The following is a 17,809-nucleotide window of genomic DNA, read 5'->3' on the forward strand; positions in this document are numbered from 1 at the left end:
TAGTCTGCCGGCGACCCAGGAATAGGCGATAAGGAGATTAACTGGCGAAGATTGGCATGGGATTTTGAGGGGCCGATGACTGAAGTTCCAAGCTTACGTTCAAGAAGCTCAGTGTCAGAAACGACCCGCTTTTTACCCTGAGGATTAGGAAAAATGGCACTTCTACTGTAAGTATCGGTGGCCTCCTGTGTAGTTTCGGCCGTCTCTGAGGAGGAATTTGGAGACGTTGGGTCAAACTTGCGAGGAATTGACTAATTGACAAGTCATTAAACTGTGAATGGATGGTGAATCATGACGACCTACGTCGTGTGCCACCTTTGAACCTAGAGCCAAAATTGAATTGTCTGCCTTGATACCATTATTCTGATACGTGTCCCTCAATACTAGAGGCATCGCCTTATATGTCTCACCAATGCTGATGCTGTCCTCACTGGCCAATTTCGTGCCTAGATTCTTTTTGCCAGTGCTGTATAGCACACTTGATCCGGATGCTGATCGAAAAGATTGAACACCTGACGATTGCGTTGCCGATGAGATTGAGCGGACCGACTCAGTTCCTATCATACTTGACACCCCGCCTGAGGCGGGGCGAAGACCAAAAACAGGAGAAATGTATGCCGAGTCATCGGCAACTGTAGCGTCGACACCGCTAGACATACCATCAATATAGAGACTGAGTCAAAAGTTTTGTTGCAAGAATCCTCACCTTGGGTTTCTCGCATATGGTAAGGAAAGCGGCCCATAGAAAGTCGGGATGGGTTTAGGAGTCGATGCGAGAATGAGTTCTGGTTGTTTAGCCTTCTTGATCTGATCTCGCCGCCACGACGTGAGCTTCTTCTCGAAAAGTGGTTTATTACTGTGGTCAACGGAAGACTGGTGTAAGTTTGTGTCGTGATTGACAGATGATTTATGCGTCTCATGTGATTCATTGTGATGATCCAAAATCAGTTGTTGCCGGCCAGAAAACTGTGTGCCAGTTGAAGGTCCATTAGGATCCTTGGATAGATTGGTGACTGTCGCTGTGGATGTCGGTTTGGATGGAGTGCCTTCGTTTACCAACTCTCTCTTCCTGAGCATAAATGGTAAGCTTTGAGGACCGAAGCTTAGCTCGGCAGGGGTTGAAAATTCGCTAGCGATACCGGCGGATGTAGGCGTTCTATTGGCTGTCGCGGAGATGTCGGCCAGAGGGCGCCGAGACGGGCGAGATGAGTTGCTGTCGTCTCCAGCAATGGAGGTACCGTCAGATGCCTTGGGGCGGAGATCACTCGGGGGAAAGAGCGATTGAACATGCTTTTTTATAGTTCCAAAGGTATCCTCAGGTATAACAGCGCTTCCAGAGATGGCAGAGGAGACGGATGGTGTTGACCGATACGCACGGGCCTCCAAGGATTTGCCACCCAAGGGTTGGCTATTGGCGTGACTTTGCTGCCTTGGCTGCGACTGTGAATCCCCGTCGTCGGTCCCATTGGAACCAGAAAAATTCCCGTCATGACCCATACTGGTCAAACAATACCCTAAAGAACTGAGAAGATTTGGAAGAATGAGAGGAAGGAAGGGGACGCGGCTGCCACGCGTTGAACGAAGACGTTTGTAAAAATGCTGCGAGGCTGCAAAGATAAAATGGACGAGCGAAAGATTATTGCGTAGGGAGGTGAGAAGGAGGAAGAAAGCAAATGTAAAGAGAGAAGAGAACAGTGAAGAAAGATGGACAGAAGTGAAAAAGGAGAGAAGATGTAAAATGGGTAGAACGGTAGAAATGGTGAATGGCAACGAATACTATAGTAGAGGAAGAACGCGAGACTTGCGCCTAGCTTGAAACTGAATTCAGCCGCGCTTCTTGTGGTGTTTCATCAAGGAAAGGTTGGCGAAAGCGGGCACATAACTGGTGGCTATTCATGGCAACTACTAGCATATGCAAGCTACAAGTACTTCTTGGTTGTGTTTACATACTTCTTCCTTGTATTTACATACATCAGGAATACCCACTGGGAGGAATGTACCTAGATCGGGACAACCGATTGACAGTGCTTGTTTCCCAAATGCCAAAAAAATCCATGTTCAATTTGATCCCGTTTCCCCTGATGTTGTCTTTAGTGAACTCCTCGCTCCCTCCTCATATATCCGTTGTTTCTCTTCAAGACTTTTTATCAGAGCTTCCTCAAAATCCCTTTCTATCATACACTCCACACGAATAGGGAACACAATGTTCGGAGCATTCAGGCCTACATCCTTCGTTTCCGGAGGTCTTCTCTGGTATGCGTTCCCAAGGACGATGCCGCTAAGCTGATCTTTCGATAGGAAAAATCCCTGGCGTCTTTCTCCGACCCGGAAAGCTAACCAGCGCAAGCGCCTGAAGAGAGTCGATGATGTTATCTCCATGGTGGCTGAAAGCGGAGTGACGACACGTAGCCTAGTGAAGGCTTTGGCCTTGCCAACTGAGGCGGAAATGAGCCCAAGGGGTAAGTTGAAGTGTCTTCGTCTGCGGTTGGCAAGGTGTATGCAGGTCGTGTACGGGCAAAGAAGAGAGTGTACAATACAGTTACATGAGCTAACTTTTAATCAGATAAGTATACAACGTTCTCAAAACGCGATCCCGGTTACAGAAAGAGTCAACATAAAGTGCCAAAGTGGACACGAGTAAGTCTCGTCGTGTCTACGGGAATTAGATCCTCTCTCACATCTCTGCAGTTGACGTTACGCGAAAACCCCAAGGGTTTCTAATCACCATATCATCATTCATCTGTCACTGTGCTGCATGTACCATTATATCAAACATTAATGTACCTTCCCATCTCAACTCTTACGATTGCAATTGTCATTCATGAAATAGTCAAAGCAGAACCCATGGTGCCCGCCTGATAACCAAGTCAAATTAACTCTATACAGGTATAGATCCCTCAATATTCTCTCAACCCATGCCTGGCCAAGAGATGCCGCCCCCATACCAACTCAACCCACTGTTGTAGGGCATCTGCACCCCAACATTTGGTGAAAAGGGTCTCTGCCCCCATCCCGTACTGTAAGTCATTGAAGGCGCGGAGCTTGGTTGGGGGTAAGGCACATTGGCCACTTGTCCAAGACCAAGAGGTTGATCGTAATAGCCTGGCATCATGTTCATTCCTTGCTGCATTGACCCAACAAAATAATTTGGCGGATTGCCAGGACTGAAATCATCATAGCAGTTGTTGATGGGAAGTGACTGGAGACGTTTCTTACGACGGCGTGACCCTTCAGTGTAAGGCGGTGCATGTGTGTCCATTGGGCGAAGAGACTGATGAAAACGAGGAGTGCGCGAAGGGTGTGAAGTGGTGGGAGTGGTGGGACGACGTTCGCTATGCTGAGCTTTGGGACGCTAGACTTGCTTCAGCTTTTTTGTATTCTAGAGGGATATAAGACACTAACTTCGTCTACAGAACGGATGACCCATGCTGTTAGGCACTGCATCAAGGAAGGCTCTCTGCTTTTCCTGTCAATTGCAGGCCCAACAGTGCACGAGGTATAACCGGCATTCTAATCAGTGGTCAGTCAATACTTTTATTGGAACAAGATGGTATGGACATGGCAAACGGACGAATTGACCAAAAACCCAGTATCTTAGGTTGGTAACAGCAAAGAAATACACCTGGTTCTGCACACAGCTATCGTACACCTATTCTGCATTATTGATACTTTCTTTTCAAAGAAAATTCTCAACTCACCTGCGCCTGTAGAAGATTTGCTTGTCCTGCATCCCCAATCCAGGTCTCTTTATCATAAGGGCACCATCCCTCCCCCCCTCGCGTCTTTTCAAATTCCTTGATAGCACTCAAATCTAGGACGCTAGGTGGCCTGACTTCGATCAACATCGAGCGGTCCCTGTCGTCGTTTTTGTTGACGAGCACCATAGAGCCAAAGCCATCCCAGAGAAAGTGCTTCGAACGCGATGTCGACATGGGTGGCAAATGTGGAGGGCGCGGCGAAGGAATGAGATGAAACGTAAAGTTCTGTGAAGAGTATCGAAGCATGTGCAAGGTCGACACCGCCGTTTGGAGAAGCTGCGGAAGAGCATAATGAGTCTTGACTTTGTCTTGTGTTCTGCAAACTTACAGCACCCGTCAACCAACTTAGTAACCCATTGTCTTCGGACTCATGCACAGATTGGTCAAAAAATTCTAGGGTATCATAACCATCTGCTGAGAGAGCGAAAATCCTGCAAAGTTGAACCGGTATTAACAAGGATCCATCATAATTAATGAAATGGAAGCTGACTCACTGCGCGCCCCATCTATTCGTCATGTCTATAGGATAGGCAGGCACATTTTCTGCTTGAACTAGTTTGAGGTTAGATGATGGTTCGAAGGATGAGGTATGAATAAGACTTGGACTAACAATCGATGATATCCCGCTGCCATTCTGTCTTCTGTTCCCAACTAACCAGGACTCGAGTATTTCGAGCCCGTTCTGTTTCTTCTAAGCGTCTATGCCACTCCCAGCTCATTTCCCCCCAACCTTTTCTTGTGCCTATTATCCAAAAACCATTTTTCGCCCCTCTTCCCGGCCATCGATCCCAGGAAGGTATCTTGGCTAGTCGAAGATAGTCAAGGAGATTCTCGGCAGGTGTGATGAATGAATGGCGAGAAGAAAGTAATGTGAAAGTAGAGGGGGACTGATTGGTCAAGGAAATATTGGAAAAAAGTGAGCGCAGCCCAAGACCGGTAGGTTGAGAAGAGCTCCTTGCATGAGTTAAAGCTCTAGGGTTATGAGTCTTCGTGGGCGGGTCAGATCTCCTCTCCGAATGGTAATTTATGGGGTTTGCCTCGTGCGAGGGATGGCGTGAACGTGATCCAGTGTTATTTCGCGTATCATCTCTCAGGCTGCTGAGAGAGCCCATGACTGGTCCAACATAAGACACCGGTCGCGAAGGTAATGGTTTGTCTGATCTTTCACCCCAAGATGTTCCCGAGTTTGTTTCGTTCACAGTACTCCGACTAGCGAGTTTAGTGGAACTCCGCAACGCCGGCTTTAACATATTGGCCTGAAAAACTCGATGCTTAGGCTTTTTTTTACCCAGTCCTATCACCTCAACAGGTTCTCCCGTCGGGCCAATTCCGTTAATGATCCCTAAACTTGAGTCATCGATGCCAGTAGAGTAGCCATCATCAGACTCGTATTCGAGGTTTGAACGGGTTCCTCGCGACCTGGTGGAATCAAAGGAAACTCTTGAGCGGATTGATCGGTCGGACGACATTTTTTGGATCATCCGTTCATGTGAACGACTGCGCCGAGACGTATGCGGCGTTGGCACCCTACGATGATTCGGATTAGCTGCCCTCTGCGATTGAAGAGCTTTCTTAGCGGCGTCGGACGAAGGATATACAGTTTCCGTAGAGGAAAGCTTGCGCCTGCGATTATGCCTTTCCTGGGGGCTTTCAAGATGTTGATGGGCGTTCATCGGCGCGTGCTGCAGCTGCATTCTCTCTCGGCTTATAGTGTCAATAGACTCTCGCCTGTGACGTTCGGTGGCAGTGTCTGCACGAACAGGAACCATAAGATGATCAGTTGAAGGGGTGCTTGAATGGCCCTTGATCGAATACAAGCTTGAATTCCTGCCGTGAGTCATGATCTGGCAAAGGCTGTGTATAAAAAGGGGTGATATTGATAAAATAAACTAAAGATACTTTCAGCGGTGATAGTTGGAATGAACACTAGATGTATGGGAAGGGTGATGTTTGCCTAGGCGGCTGAGATGTGGAGGGTTGGTGATCAATTTTTCCTTGGAATTGGGATTGTATACTGACGTTGGCTGAAAGTCCCAAGCAAATTGTCAAATCGTCGGATCTCCAGACTTTTCTAGGTGATGTAACCTACTGCCCAGAACAGAACGGCAAGGTGCAGGTAAAAACTCCCGTCGGTAAATGTGACGTTCAGGTGTCAAATTCTTTCTGAGGTCTATTTTATCGGCTGTTGTGCTGGCGTTCGTCTCGCGAGTATCTCCTGGTAGGACGGCCTTGTTTCTGGCTGTTTTCCTTTCTATTTCATGTAGATGGCTGACCACGTAAGGTCCATTCAGGATAATATTCCTACACCGTATGACGAGGATATACAGAGGGTGGTGGAATCAGGACAGAAGGTTGGTGTACTCGTGGCGTTTGAGCGTTTGACAGGTTTGTTGGTGGCGGATACACTATGAGAGAAGGTGGTATGGGTACTGGCTGGACGATAACAGAGTGAGCAAAGGGATGCAGGGGAGCCACAAGAGTGGGCGAAACTACAGTCACAGAAGAATAAGCATTTCACAATTACAGGTTGATACAAGACTTTTCATTACTGAAGATACAAGGACGATAGGGAAAATGTAACGGGGTATCTCCCATATAAAAAGTTCGGAGGCAAAATGTAAACCAAATTGTAGACCTTCCGTCACCAGGATTACCGGTCGAAACCTGATAGGTCAATCTACCGTATTTCTTGCTCTGCATAGTGCTCAAAAACCGAGATAACTTGGAATCAAGAAGCAGAGCTCTGTTAAAGGTAGTGGCTAACAGATACTCACCACGAGGTTCCCCGATGTATGGCCTATAGCTTCTTCGGTCACAACAAAAGTCACAGCAAGGCCCACAGCAGTCGTTATCACAACAGCAATCGCCAGAACGATGCTAAAGGATGGCAAATAAGTCAATTGCGAGGGGTGCGACAGTCAAGGGTGGTATTTAGAAATGGCTGAATTGTGAAGGGATGCCGCAGATGACATAGGTCTGCAGCCTGGTGCGATGAATCATGCCCATTCAAAACATGCAGCATGGTGGACCCCAGTTTGGTCAAGTGAGGAACGATGAAGCGTGCCAATGGGGCCCTAGAAGTGGAATCTCGGACTCACGGTTGAATAACAAACTCCCATGAAGCAGGGGGGCAGTTTCAAGCCTTCTGGTAGTGCTCCAGCGTACGTAGAAAGATGAAAATGAAGAGAAATCATCAGCATCATCAGTTAAAACAGCATCTGTATTCGTACAGTAAATGCCACCGATCAGATGCAATCGCAGGCCGTTGGCGGCCCCCACAGTGCCCGACGAAGCTCCCAGGCCCAAAAGCCAGAATCCAGAATGATTCAACCTCGTTCGCGTTTATTTGCAGATTTTCCCGTCATCACTGGACATGAGCTACCCGAAAATCCCCGGCCGGTTCCGAGTGATGGGCTATGTTTGTACAGGACCCCAAATTTGCTGTTCGAGAAAAAAGGAGCATATGCGGTGCGTGGTAATTAACAAAGGCGAATTTGAGAGGGTAAGGAGATCAGTGGGAAGAAGCACAGCACTGTTCTTGCTGTAACGAGTGTGAGAATCTGGAACGATAGAAGAAATATTCCAGCAGACGCGGAAAGTCAGACGAGTCTATGAAGGGGATGCTTTCTTTTGATGGGCGCGGGCGTGCGGCGTGGCAAACAAGAAGCGGGAAATGGATGATGGATATGATGATGCTGTCTTGTGTTCCTCATTGATTGCTGATTAGAGGAACAGGATCAACGCGGCTGTTTTATTAGAGCTTTTTATGGCCTGTCTTTATCCGTCTTTTCTCCCAAGAATGAACAAAATAGATGCAACTGTATATGATAACAGTGCTCGTATCAACCGCACAAATGAAGCGACTGTATTTGTAATATCATTATCATGTGCTATCATCGTCAACGACTACAAATCTCACACTGACATATGTTAATAAGTGTCGAGGGAGGCGACCTATGGCACTCAGTGTTTTACAGAGAGCCTTCCTTCAGACATCAATCAGGCGGATATACGCAAATGCAGGACTATTACTACTCGCCTTCCTGCTGTCGACGTCCATTCAAGGCACATCGTAACCTTGTCAGACCACACCAGATGGCAAATGATCGGTGCAAGTATCCGACCTGACTCTCGCCGCTAGCAGTTCAGCAACGTCTGTCCCGCCACGCTCTCTTATCCGATCTTCTCCAAAAAAGGATGAGTGATGTAGCCTCCCAAGCTGTATCCGCCAGGCCACTGCATCACCTTTATATATCACCCAGTCATGAATGTGTAAGAAGCGTAGAGGACAAAATTCTGCATGATTATTCCCATCCATCAATATTAATCTCTCACATACATCTCAATCCAACTTCCAGGTATGATCGATGCGATACCTACATTCTCGAATGCTGACTAGTCTCTGCCATAGGTATACCACCATGTCTTCCACATTGGTACCCTCTCCACCTTCAGAACAAGCCCTCCGTACCATTCTTCCTCTCCCTTCTCCACAAGACGGAATCTACAGTGAACCGCGTATCCCTCTTGAAGTCAATGTTGTACCTATCACTTGGTCATCAGATGGGAAACATTATCCGGCCCCATCATTGACCGAGAATCGTACCTTGTTGACAATAATCAGTAACAGCAGACAATACACTTCTGCGTTTGGCAAAGAATACTGCAGGCATGCCAAAGATATTGTACTCCTTATGTTCGCCTCTTTTCACCCCTGCTTCGGCCGGATAATCACTTCAACTGAATTTGCATACTATCACCTCCAATTCCTTCACCAGCAACCCAATATGGCCAGATTGTTGTCAGAAATTCTGGATGCTGTAGTGTATAACATCACGCTGGTGACGTTCAAACTGGACGAAATCATCGCTTGCGTCAAATGGCAGCCTTCAGTCGTGCGAGAAATGGACTACCACGCCGGATTGGAAGGACTTCACATAGAGAACAATGACGACGAGAAAGAAAAAAACTCAGCATCCAAACAAGGAACATTGCACGCATTCAACCCAGACCATGGGTGGTCTGGCTGCATTCGTGTACCTTCTAGCGCAACACAACCCATTCAACTTTTCAGGCTCAAGACCGCTAGTGAACTTGCCAAAGGGCTCAAGCATGGAGACTCGGATGCTTTGATAGAAGTAAAAGATTGGATCCTAACTTTAACAGAGGAAACTGAGGAATTTGAGTGTTCTTACAGACTCCGGTCCGTAGAGACAGAAGGGAAGAGCAAGAGTAGGCAAAAGGGAAAACACAGTCTTTTGGCATATTCTGGCAACTCGAATGACTCGAATGACTCGGATGATTCGGATGATGTGGATACCGGCCGAAAAAAAAGGTGTCGATCGTCAACCATAAGGGATGGACAGAGGAATATTCACATCATCGAACCTAGGAAAACGGGTAGAATTGACAAAAGCAAGGCTGGACAGGAAGCTGAAAGCTATAGTGACGAAGCAGATGCCGAAGATGAAGATGACCATGTCGGCTCGGGAATGGACTCGCCGATAGACATCGACATGACTCTTGAATCTGGTACCGAAGATAGCGACCCGGCAAGTGACATTGACGTCTACCAACCCACTACAGAAGACGAAGATAGTGAGGGTGAGGATGAGGAGGATGATGAGGATGAAGATGAATATGTACCTGCATCTCGCGGCCGTGGCCGATCGTCCGCTCGTGCGTCAAGCAGCAAGCTTCCTTATCGTAAGCAAGCCAAGAAGCACATACAGGTTAGACGAAGGACTTCAAAGGCTTCATCTTCCTTCAATTCTGACCCAAATGCCAAGCCGAGGTTTAGCAACACGCATGTCACTCACGCTTCGCCCATTAACCGCGCGAGACATGCTTGTGACGAGTGCCGCAGGAGAAGAGTCAAGGTGAGGAGTTTTCTCACATATTGTATACAATTTGACAGGAGCTGAACTTGGATGCGCTCTAGTGCGATGAAACTCAGCCAGCTTGTACCAGGTGCTGGCGTCTAAATAAGAACTGCGTATGGGGTAAACCACCGCAATACGGCAAGATGGGGAAAAAATCAAATTGAGCAGAACGTATGGACAATGCATTTTCTCCTTAGGATCTTCCAAAGTATCGTGCACAATCTTATAGAACACAATTCACGAAAGACCAACCAACATGGTGCATACATGAAACCCAGTACATCGTTTACAAACCAAAAGATTTTTACTTATGCCAAAAGTCCGTATTTTACACTAAACCTCCCCAACAGCCCAGCCCAGCAAACACACTTCCGAGGGCAATAATCAACGCCTTTGGAAGACGTCAGCACGTTGTTCGAAACCAAATATACTAAGCGAAATAAAGAGACTCACACCCCAAGTAACTGCACCGACACCCAATCTACCGACCACTTTCCATGCCAGGTTGACACCCACATGAACGAGAACAACAATGACCCATGCCAGCCAGAGGTACTTGCTTGCATCTCTATCAGGTTTCGTCTCAAGGACAAATTCTGCTTCCACAGCGGCACCATCGGAAAGAGGGGAAGGGTGAGAGTGGCGATAGATTAGGGTCGGGTTGAAATAGAAAGCAGAAAGGATGAGGGTGAGACCAAGATTGAGAAGGAGAGTGTCCAGTCTCCAAAGAAGATGGAATGGGAAGGGAATATTCTACGTTATTTTAGTTTACTAAAACTTTGATAATATTACAGCAACAGCACTTACAGGGAAAGGGACACCGATTACCTGCTCGAGATCTACATGATCGCATAATTAGCGTACACTTTCGGGATTTCAGAAACAATCACCTCTTCTCGCTCTCATCCTTTCTAGAATTTCCACCTTTTTCTCCAATTCCGATTCGTCCAGTTCATCCTCTTCTTCATCCTCTTCTTCTTCAATTTCTCCATTACTCTCTTCCTCGTCCCTTTCTTCGACGGCGCTCAGCATACCCTCTCTCTTGGCCCTTTCTTGCTCATTTTCACCATCAATATGGTCCTCTTCATCCGGCAAATATATCTTGTCCGAACTAGGCATAATTTCTTGGTATAGAGAAAGTTGTTCCCAGCCCTGGACGATTCCCCAGGTTACTTCCGCTACACCCCATCCCAATCCGAGATAATAGGACGAATGGAAACCCGAGGCAGGAGAGGGAATGATCAAGGGGAGTGTTAACAGACGGAATGCTTCATGCAGCGTAGAATGGAGGATTCTGGAGCTAATGTCCATTATCAATGCTTTGACGTTGTTGGACTGATGAACTAGACACTTACGTGAACCCGATCGCTGTGGGAGAGAAACGGAACCATTCAACTACAACAAATATAGGTACTCTCATAGTTTGCACAGTACAGCTTGCAAAGATCCCAATTATGAATGGATAGGGCAATAAGGGGTGGGGATATTGTTGACCGGCTTCACGTTCTTTCTTGGTCGGTGGCCAGGCATATGTGGCCAGGAGGACAAGAAGGACGAGCCATGCAAGAGTTATGATAGGTACCAGGAGGTATAACCTCGACATTGTCTTCCAAGTCACTTTGGATAGTTAGATTTGAAACTGTTGATTTGTGAGACACTTACCGGTGATAATCGGGCCATATTCCTCTTCCGCTTCATAGTCGCCCTGCTCTATATCCTGTGCGTCCTTGGGATGTAAGCTATGGGAAGATGCTGTCCTCATGCTATCGAGGGTCACTCTGCTAGGGCCTGACTGGCTGTTGTCATGATTTGAGCCTTGCTGCACGGTGCTGGCGTAGGAGGGGTATGACTCGTAGAGGGCAGATGCTGTGTCTGTGTGAGGGTGGTGGGAAGCGGGAACCGAATCATGGAATGCTTCCACATGGCCCGAGTTCTGTATGGCTGCCGGGATAAGAGCGTGCACACCCATACTGGCGCGGGTACTGCTGGTGAGTTTGTCAGTTGTATGGCGGATGGTTTGTCAACCGCGGCCGCGTTTCTTGAGTTAATCACCCGCTGGAAGGGATCTTTTAATTAATTAAAATGATAACAAAGTAAGGAAACCACTAAGTAAATATCTTAATTACAATTCACAACACATCGGGTGGCGTCGAGGAGACAACGAACAACAAAAATAGTACTGGCTTCCGTCGTCTGTTCGGATCCTTCAATAACGCCCTCTCAATTATCCACAAAACTCAAAAATGGTAAGATGCCCTTGGTAAGGCATGGCTGACATTTACAGAGCAATTTGGCCCAAGCGCGACTTCACGAGGAGAGGAAGCAATGGAGAAAAGACCATCCATTTGTAAGCTCCTGCAGTCTTTTCCAAGGACAACATCCTTCTCAATCTGGTCCGCGCTTTTATCAGGCGATGAGGTTCCAGAAGGGCTGTATGGGTAGGCCGGTGTGCTAACTCGCATATAGGGCTTCTATGCCAGGCCAACAAAGGCGGCTGATGGAACCTTGAACATTATGAGTTGGGAAGTCGGAATACCAGGGAAGGCTGGTGTGAGTGTTTTAACTTAGCAAATGCACGAAAGATAAGCTGACAAGGTGCAGACTGACTGGGAAGGCGGTATGTACGTTGTCAAGATGAACTTCCCGGACGGTGGGTGTCGTTTTGTGATTGTCTACTTGTTAATGCTGACAGAGCCATGCTTTAGAGTTCCCTACAAAGCCTCCAAAGTGTGAGCACCGTTAACTTTGGGATCAAATGTGGGTTAAGGCATGGTTTAACGATTTCTTTAGGCAAGTTCGACCCTCCCCTCTTCCATCCCAATGTCTATCCCTCTGGAACAATTTGTCTCTCCATTTTGGACGAAGAAAAATCTTGGAAACCCTCAATCACCGTCAAGCAGATCTGTCTTGGTATCCAAGATTTGCTCGAACACGCTAATGTAAATGATCCTGCTCAGGTGGAGGCGTATCACATGTTCAAGTGAGTAATGCACCATTCCGTTTTCCTATCCGATCGTCCTCGTCTTTCACTGACAAATCGCCTATAGGAACGATCGCACATCCTATGACAAGCGTATCAGGCAGCAGGCTGTTGAGCGCCGACCCAAGTAGAGCGTTGTAATCTTAGAGTGTCGTGTGGCTAGTTATCCAGTAACCGTTGGCTGGCTATTTATATTCCTCCTCTTGGGCTGTAGCATCTGGGTATGCATCTTGTACCCCTTTTTGCATTGCAATAGTCTCTGGCATGCATGAAGACCCCGAGCGGGAAATGGGATGCATGCATGGGAAGGCGACTCGAGATTAGCGGATGTAGATACGCGCCGCTGTTGTTGGCAGTTAAGGGAAGTGGCAGTGGCTGAAGCGCGTGTCCTGAATTGCGAGCTCGGTGCCGGCTTTCGCTGGTGTTCTATATTCCGCTGTCTCCCTCTCCGCTTGTAATCCCCCGCACGCTGCCCTCCCGCCCCTCCACGCACGGTCCTCTTCCCCGGTCACTAGGTCAACGGCTACAACGCTACCAACACACTACCATGGCATTCTCTGCTGCAGATCTTCAAAAGGTACGTCTCCCCCCACGCTAGCGCTGACCCCTCAGCAACACCAGGAGCTCGAGGGCGCACCCGATCCCTTCCCCGCCCTCGCGCACGCGCCTACTCCCGTCGCCAAGAAGGTCCAATCGGCGCCCGCGCCCCTCGACACCTCCTCTGAGGATGCCTTTCCCTCCCTCGCCGCCCCGTCTGCCCCCTCGTCCAAGGGCAACGCCAAGCCTGCCATCTCCATGTGGGCCAGCAAGTCTTCCGCCGTGAAGACCGGTGCCACCAGGCCCATGGCCCCGGGTGGTCTGGGTCGAACCGGCACCCCTACTGCTGGCTCCCACCCCTTTGCAGAGACCTTCTCCATCCCCGCCAACGAGCTCGTCCAAGGCAAGGCGGCTTCCGATGTCGTCAAAAAGGTTCAGGACCAGACTGGTGCTATCGTCGAGTCTTCCACCCAGATGCGCACGGGCCTCAAGACCTTCCACGTGAAGGCTGCTGACCAGAAGAAGCTCGCCCAGGCCAAGAGAATGATTGAAGGCGGTTTGAGGAAGCCAGTTACCGTCCAGGTTGAGGTTCCCATCACTACTCTCGGTACTATTATTGGTCCCAAGGGTGCCACTCTCAAGGGTATCACCGATGCTACCGGCGCCAAGGTCGATGTGCCCCGTCGAGAGACTCTTCCTTCCTACATTCCCAAGGACAATGGTTCTGATGCCGGCTCTGATGACGAAGACGGCGAGCCTCAGGTGTCCATCACTATCTCGGGCCCTGCTACTGGCTGTGCCGACGCCAAGGACCGTATACTCTCTCTCATCTCCCACAAGGTGTCTCAGACTTCGGCTTCTATCAAGACCATCCCTTCGGCTTTCTACACTATCATTTCTACCCAGGTCTCTGAGCTCGAGCAAGGTCCCGGTGAGGGTAAGGTTACCGTTAAGATCCCTACCCCTGCTGTTTGGAAGGCTCTTGAGAGGCAAGCTCAGGCTGACGCCGAGGGTGAGAAAGTGGTTGTTGATGGCGAAGCTCCTATCAAGGTGAAAGGTGACAGGGAGAACGTTAAAGCCGTCGTCGATGAGATCACCAAGTCTTACGACTCTCTCGTCCAGTCTTTCAACCTCAAAAAGGTCTCTATCCCCAAGAGGCAGCACCGATTCCTTATTGGCTCTGCCGCCGAGGATATTCTTGCTCAGACTGGATGCGTTGTCGAGCTTCCTCCTGTTGACGACCCTTCAGACCGCGTCGTCATCCGAGGTCCCCAGGCCAAGCTAGTCGCTGCTCAATCTCTTGTCTTTGAAAAGGCGAATGCCGTTAGTGTCGAACCTCTTGACCTCGTCTCTGTCTTCCGACGAACTACATCTGATCCCGTTACACACGCCACCAACATCCTGCGATACCTCCGTGCTTCCAAGCTCAAGGGCGTGTCTTCTGCCCACCCCAACGTCCAGATCTTCCCTCCTTTCCCTTCCACTGTCGCCAACACTGGTGCTGTCATCATTGAGATTGTCGGCGAGGATGGTGAAGAGGTGAGCAAGGTCGTTGATGAGATCACCAGCCTTGCCAAGGGTGTCCTTCCTTCTGCCGTTTCTATTGTCCAGGTTGATCACCTTGCCCACTCTTTGTTGGTTGGCAAGAAGGGTACCCGAATTGCTCAGTTTGAAAAGGCCCATAATCTTACTGTCGTCTTTCCGCCTGCCAGCGAGGAATCCTCTAACGTCCTTCTTGTCTACACCGGACCTGCCGGCAAGGACGTGAAGCTCGAAGAGGTCTTTGAGGGTGCTTCGAAAGACCTCACTGAGTTAGCCAAGGAGGTTGCTGACATCAAGACCGAGATCCTCGAGGTTGAGAAGAAGTGGCATAAATACATCATCGGCCAGAGCGGTTCCGTCCTCAACGCTATCATTGGCGAAGACGCTCTCGTTTCGGTCAAAGTGGGTGCCTCTCCCACCAAGTTCCCTTCCACTGGGTCTGAGGACTCTGTCACTATCCGTGGCCCTCGCAATGAGGTCGACCGAGTGACCAAGCAGATAAAGCAGGTCGTTGAGGATGCCAAGAACGACGATATCGTCAACGGCTACACTGTCAAGTTTGACGTTGAGAAGAAGTATGTGCCTCACCTTGTCGGTCAGGCTGGTGCTGCTATCAACAAGTTGAGGGAGACGTTAGGCGTCAAGGTTAACTTTGAGGATGCCCCTGAAAAGGAGACCAAAAAGGGTCCCAAGAAAGTCCTTGTTAACTGCAGCGTAAGTGCCAATGTTATGTACGGCAGACCATGGTTAATGTAAGTAACAGATTGTCGGCCGTAAAGAGCCCGTTGAGGAAGCCAAGAAGCGTCTCATTGCTCAGATTGAAAAGCTCGAGGATGAAACTACCGAAGTTCTCAGCATCAAGCGAGCCATTCAGCCTGCCCTTATTGGTGCCGGCGGCAAGTACGCTATCCGTCTGGAGGAGAAGTATGGCGTCAAGCTCTCTTTCCCTCGTGACTCCAAGGACAAGGAGAGCGGTGCTAACCCTGACCAGGTCACCATTCGGGGTGGCAGAAAGGGAGTAGCCGCTGCGAAGGCCGAGTTACTTGAGGCTGCTGCTTTCGAGACCGAGTCCAGGCAGGAGGCCACTTTCAAAGTCCCAAGCAAGGCTGTGGCTCAGATTGTTGGTAAGGGCGGTGCTACCATCAACGCCATCAAGAACGACACTGGTGCTCAGATTGACATTGAGAGGGAGGGAGGTGAGGACAAGCAGACTACTATCACTGTCCGAGGTGACAAGCAGGCTATTGCTGCGGCCAAGGAGGCTGTCTTGAACGTTGTCAAGGAAATTGGCGACGAGATTACTGTCGAGTTGACCATTGAGCAGAAATACGTAAGTAGCGTGAGGAGATACAGTCAGAGTGCTATTGACGCAGGAATTTAGCATCGAAACCTCATTGGTCAAGGCGGTCAAAACCTTCGTGATCTCATCGCTTCTGCTGGTGGTCCTTCCGAGGGTTACAAGCAAGCTGGCCTTGTCACTTTGTACGTTTTGAGTCAAAATCATACAGTCGAAGCTAATTGATATTCTAGCCCTAAGAACGGCGACGAAACTACTGACAAGGTCCGCCTCCGTGGTGACAGCAAGGTTGTCAAGAAGATTCAGGCCGAGCTCGAGAAGCAGGTCGCTGTCCTTAAGGAGACTATCGTCATCGGTGTCGTCGTCCCTGCCGCCCAGCACGCTACCAAGATCGGCCGTGGTGGTATGGCCCTCCAAGATTTGCAGAGAAAGACCGGTGCTGTCATTCACTTCCCCGGTTCTAGGCAGTACAGCTCGGTCGGTGAGATTGAGAACCTGGATGAGCTCGAAGGCGTGAGCGAAGGCGACATTGTCAAGGTCATCGGTACTAAAGAAGTGACTCAGAAGGCCGCTGAGCTTCTCCAGGTGAGTTTACCCGGACTATCTCGGGCTATCACCCAACATTACTAACATCGCAAAGATCACTTCCGAGCGTGGCCAGCGGAACGACTCCCGTCAAGGTCGTGCTACCCCTGACCTTGTGTCTTGCCCCGTCTCCATTCCCAACAAGTATTATCACGCCATCGCTGAGACCCCCAACCTTATTCGTCAAATTCGGGCCATCGGTGGTTACCTTAACATTCCCCAGCCCGCTCCAGCCAAGCCTTCTCCCAAGAGGCCTGAACCCAAGAGCGGTGACGACCTCGCCGCAAAAACCGCTAGAATCGACCTTGAGGGTGATGAAGATGTGCCCGACGTTCAGGGAGAATGGTCTTTGGTTAAAAACTTTGAAGGCGCCGACGACGAGAAGTCTGAATGGATTGTCAGAGCCAAGGAAGAGGATTTAGAGAGGGCCGTCAAAGTACTGGAGCAAGCATTAGAGAAAGCGAAGAAGGCTACCCATGGTGAGTTTTAGGTTTTTGGCAGTGGAGATTTGAACCGTAAGGGCCTAAGTCTCTGACACAATGACCAGTTGGTTACCTTACTGGATTGCCCAGGTCTGCTTTCCCTAGAATAATTGGTTCCAAGTAAGTTACTAAGGCATACGATTCTAGACGCTATCCGCTGACGTTGGACCACAGAGGTGCCACCATCTCCAGGATGAGGCTCGAGACTGGCGCCGACATTCAAGTGGGCAAGGAAGACGATCTAATTACGATCGTTGGTGGTGCGTTCAGCTCTATCTGTTTCAACTACTTAGCCTATTTACTGACGTGAAAATGACAGATGAGGAGTCTGTTCTCCAGGCCAAGGATGCTATCTTGTCCATCGTCTCAAGACCTGGCCGTGAGAGGTATTAGGGTGAGAATGGTGAATCGTGGAGAATTGCATAAGTAGATAAGGCGGATTGTCATCTAGCAAAAGAGCTCGTATCAATAAAATGCAGATAACATAGGCATCTGAAATTTGTGTGGGCTTTCCATCCATCATTTTCTCTCATCTCTCGTTCGTCAATGTTCCATGATTAAGTTGGCAACAATTGCCCAATAATCAATGCACACTGCAGAATGCAGGGCAGCTTTTTGCCGCATCTGCGGCAACGGCGGCCTGGAGTTTACCGTGGGAAAAGTATGAGGTCACGTAGTGCTGCTCTATGGTGGTTTTACATGTCTTCGTCAGTGGTACACGTAATAGCTCCCTACGTATGCAAGTC

The 17,809-nt window shown here is 49.0% G+C and overlaps 7 protein-coding genes across 7 annotated transcripts in view; 4 read left to right on the forward strand and 3 right to left on the reverse strand.

Annotated features, from left to right (window-relative positions):
• Window positions 1–1,749, reverse strand: part of CNI02160 (hypothetical protein) — a 2,877-nt gene extending 1,128 nt beyond the window's left edge. The window contains exons 1-3 of the mRNA XM_024657823.1: window positions 707–1,749; window positions 304–649; window positions 1–251 (exon numbers count right to left, since the gene is read on the reverse strand). The exon at window positions 1–251 is cut by the window's left edge and continues 466 nt beyond it. Of these exons, the coding sequence (XP_024513459.1) occupies window positions 1–251; window positions 304–649; window positions 707–1,497 (1,388 nt within the window). The 5' untranslated portion in view covers window positions 1,498–1,749. The remainder of the gene's footprint in view (window positions 252–303; window positions 650–706) is intronic.
• Window positions 1,750–2,094: 345 nt separating this feature from the next.
• On the forward strand, window positions 2,095–2,768 carry CNI02170 (60s ribosomal protein l31, mitochondrial precursor (yml31), putative). The gene is made up of 4 exons (XM_572851.2): window positions 2,095–2,253; window positions 2,299–2,528; window positions 2,564–2,637; window positions 2,689–2,768. Exons 1-4 carry the CDS (start codon window positions 2,204–2,206, stop codon window positions 2,719–2,721), a joined length of 387 nt encoding a protein of 128 aa, XP_572851.1. The 5' UTR covers window positions 2,095–2,203; the 3' UTR covers window positions 2,722–2,768.
• On the reverse strand, window positions 2,739–7,466 carry CNI02180 (expressed protein). The gene is made up of 8 exons (XM_024657824.1): window positions 6,533–7,466; window positions 4,369–6,247; window positions 4,253–4,310; window positions 4,087–4,189; window positions 3,699–4,034; window positions 3,572–3,649; window positions 3,403–3,510; window positions 2,739–3,352 (listed from the first exon to the last, which is right to left on the reverse strand). Exons 2-8 carry the CDS (start codon window positions 5,597–5,599, stop codon window positions 2,909–2,911), a joined length of 2,358 nt encoding a protein of 785 aa, XP_024513570.1. The 5' UTR covers window positions 5,600–6,247; window positions 6,533–7,466; the 3' UTR covers window positions 2,739–2,908.
• Window positions 7,467–7,607: 141 nt separating this feature from the next.
• On the forward strand, window positions 7,608–9,818 carry CNI02190 (hypothetical protein). The gene is made up of 3 exons (XM_024657825.1): window positions 7,608–8,116; window positions 8,170–9,637; window positions 9,700–9,818. The coding sequence occupies exons 1-3, from the start codon at window positions 7,956–7,958 to the stop codon at window positions 9,802–9,804; spliced, it is 1,734 nt and encodes a 577-aa protein (XP_024513492.1). The 5' UTR covers window positions 7,608–7,955; the 3' UTR covers window positions 9,805–9,818.
• Window positions 9,819–9,887: 69 nt separating this feature from the next.
• Window positions 9,888–11,658, reverse strand: CNI02200 (expressed protein). The gene is made up of 6 exons (XM_572994.2): window positions 11,303–11,658; window positions 10,996–11,257; window positions 10,531–10,940; window positions 10,448–10,479; window positions 10,094–10,393; window positions 9,888–10,031 (listed from the first exon to the last, which is right to left on the reverse strand). The coding sequence occupies exons 1-6, from the start codon at window positions 11,607–11,609 to the stop codon at window positions 9,969–9,971; spliced, it is 1,374 nt and encodes a 457-aa protein (XP_572994.1). The 5' UTR covers window positions 11,610–11,658; the 3' UTR covers window positions 9,888–9,968.
• A 181-nt stretch (window positions 11,659–11,839) lies between these two features.
• CNI02210 (ubiquitin-conjugating enzyme e2-18 kda, putative) lies at window positions 11,840–12,853 on the forward strand. The gene is made up of 7 exons (XM_572712.2): window positions 11,840–11,886; window positions 11,925–11,987; window positions 12,107–12,190; window positions 12,242–12,290; window positions 12,346–12,369; window positions 12,431–12,620; window positions 12,688–12,853. Exons 1-7 carry the CDS (start codon window positions 11,884–11,886, stop codon window positions 12,749–12,751), a joined length of 477 nt encoding a protein of 158 aa, XP_572712.1. The 5' UTR covers window positions 11,840–11,883; the 3' UTR covers window positions 12,752–12,853.
• Window positions 12,854–13,059: 206 nt separating this feature from the next.
• CNI02220 (SCP160 protein, putative) lies at window positions 13,060–17,556 on the forward strand. Its single transcript, XM_572710.1, has 9 exons — window positions 13,060–13,197; window positions 13,233–15,413; window positions 15,463–16,029; window positions 16,081–16,181; window positions 16,230–16,581; window positions 16,637–17,060; window positions 17,129–17,183; window positions 17,238–17,323; window positions 17,383–17,556. Exons 1-9 carry the CDS (start codon window positions 13,168–13,170, stop codon window positions 17,454–17,456), a joined length of 3,870 nt encoding a protein of 1,289 aa, XP_572710.1. The 5' UTR covers window positions 13,060–13,167; the 3' UTR covers window positions 17,457–17,556.
• Window positions 17,557–17,809: the final 253 nt, after the last annotated feature.

Source organism: Cryptococcus neoformans (assembly GCF_000091045.1).
Source record: "Cryptococcus neoformans var. neoformans JEC21 chromosome 9 sequence".
Classification (NCBI taxonomy): Eukaryota; Fungi; Basidiomycota; class Tremellomycetes; order Tremellales; family Cryptococcaceae; genus Cryptococcus; species Cryptococcus deneoformans.

What these genes read in the sequence shown, in the direction of transcription:
- CNI02170 (XM_572851.2), top strand. Translation starts at nt 2,204, where the DNA reads ATGTTCGGAGCATTCAGGCCTACATCCTTCGTTTCCGGAGGTCTTCTC. An exon ending in GTTTCCGGAGGTCTTCTCTG is followed by an intron (nt 2,254 to 2,298) that starts GTATGCGTTCCC and finishes ATCTTTCGATAG; the next exon opens with GAAAAATCCCTGGCGTCTTT. An exon ending in AAGTGCCAAAGTGGACACGA is followed by an intron (nt 2,638 to 2,688) that starts GTAAGTCTCGTC and finishes ACATCTCTGCAG; the next exon opens with TTGACGTTACGCGAAAACCC.
- CNI02220 (XM_572710.1), top strand. Translation starts at nt 13,168, where the DNA reads ATGGCATTCTCTGCTGCAGATCTTCAAAAG. An exon ending in CTGCTGCAGATCTTCAAAAG is followed by an intron (nt 13,198 to 13,232) that starts GTACGTCTCCCC and finishes CTGACCCCTCAG; the next exon opens with CAACACCAGGAGCTCGAGGG. An exon ending in AGCGAAGAAGGCTACCCATG is followed by an intron (nt 17,061 to 17,128) that starts GTGAGTTTTAGG and finishes CACAATGACCAG; the next exon opens with TTGGTTACCTTACTGGATTG.
- CNI02180 (XM_024657824.1), bottom strand. Translation starts at nt 5,599, where the DNA reads ATGACTCACGGCAGGAATTCAAGCTTGTATTCGATCAAGGGCCATTCA. An exon ending in GCAGCGGGATATCATCGATT is followed by an intron (nt 4,311 to 4,368) that starts GTTAGTCCAAGT and finishes ACCTCAAACTAG; the next exon opens with TTCAAGCAGAAAATGTGCCT. An exon ending in TCATCCGTTCTGTAGACGAA is followed by an intron (nt 3,353 to 3,402) that starts GTTAGTGTCTTA and finishes AAGCAAGTCTAG; the next exon opens with CGTCCCAAAGCTCAGCATAG.
- CNI02210 (XM_572712.2), top strand. An exon ending in GAATACCAGGGAAGGCTGGT is followed by an intron (nt 12,191 to 12,241) that starts GTGAGTGTTTTA and finishes GACAAGGTGCAG; the next exon opens with ACTGACTGGGAAGGCGGTAT. An exon ending in GAGGCGTATCACATGTTCAA is followed by an intron (nt 12,621 to 12,687) that starts GTGAGTAATGCA and finishes AATCGCCTATAG; the next exon opens with GAACGATCGCACATCCTATG.
- CNI02200 (XM_572994.2), bottom strand. Translation starts at nt 11,609, where the DNA reads ATGGGTGTGCACGCTCTTATCCCGGCAGCCATACAGAACTCGGGCCAT. An exon ending in CCCACAGCGATCGGGTTCAC is followed by an intron (nt 10,941 to 10,995) that starts GTAAGTGTCTAG and finishes AATGGACATTAG; the next exon opens with CTCCAGAATCCTCCATTCTA. An exon ending in AAGGATGAGAGCGAGAAGAG is followed by an intron (nt 10,480 to 10,530) that starts GTGATTGTTTCT and finishes GCGATCATGTAG; the next exon opens with ATCTCGAGCAGGTAATCGGT.
- CNI02190 (XM_024657825.1), top strand. Translation starts at nt 7,956, where the DNA reads ATGAGTGATGTAGCCTCCCAAGCTGTATCCGCCAGGCCACTGCATCAC. An exon ending in CATCTCAATCCAACTTCCAG is followed by an intron (nt 8,117 to 8,169) that starts GTATGATCGATG and finishes TCTCTGCCATAG; the next exon opens with GTATACCACCATGTCTTCCA. An exon ending in GCCGCAGGAGAAGAGTCAAG is followed by an intron (nt 9,638 to 9,699) that starts GTGAGGAGTTTT and finishes GATGCGCTCTAG; the next exon opens with TGCGATGAAACTCAGCCAGC.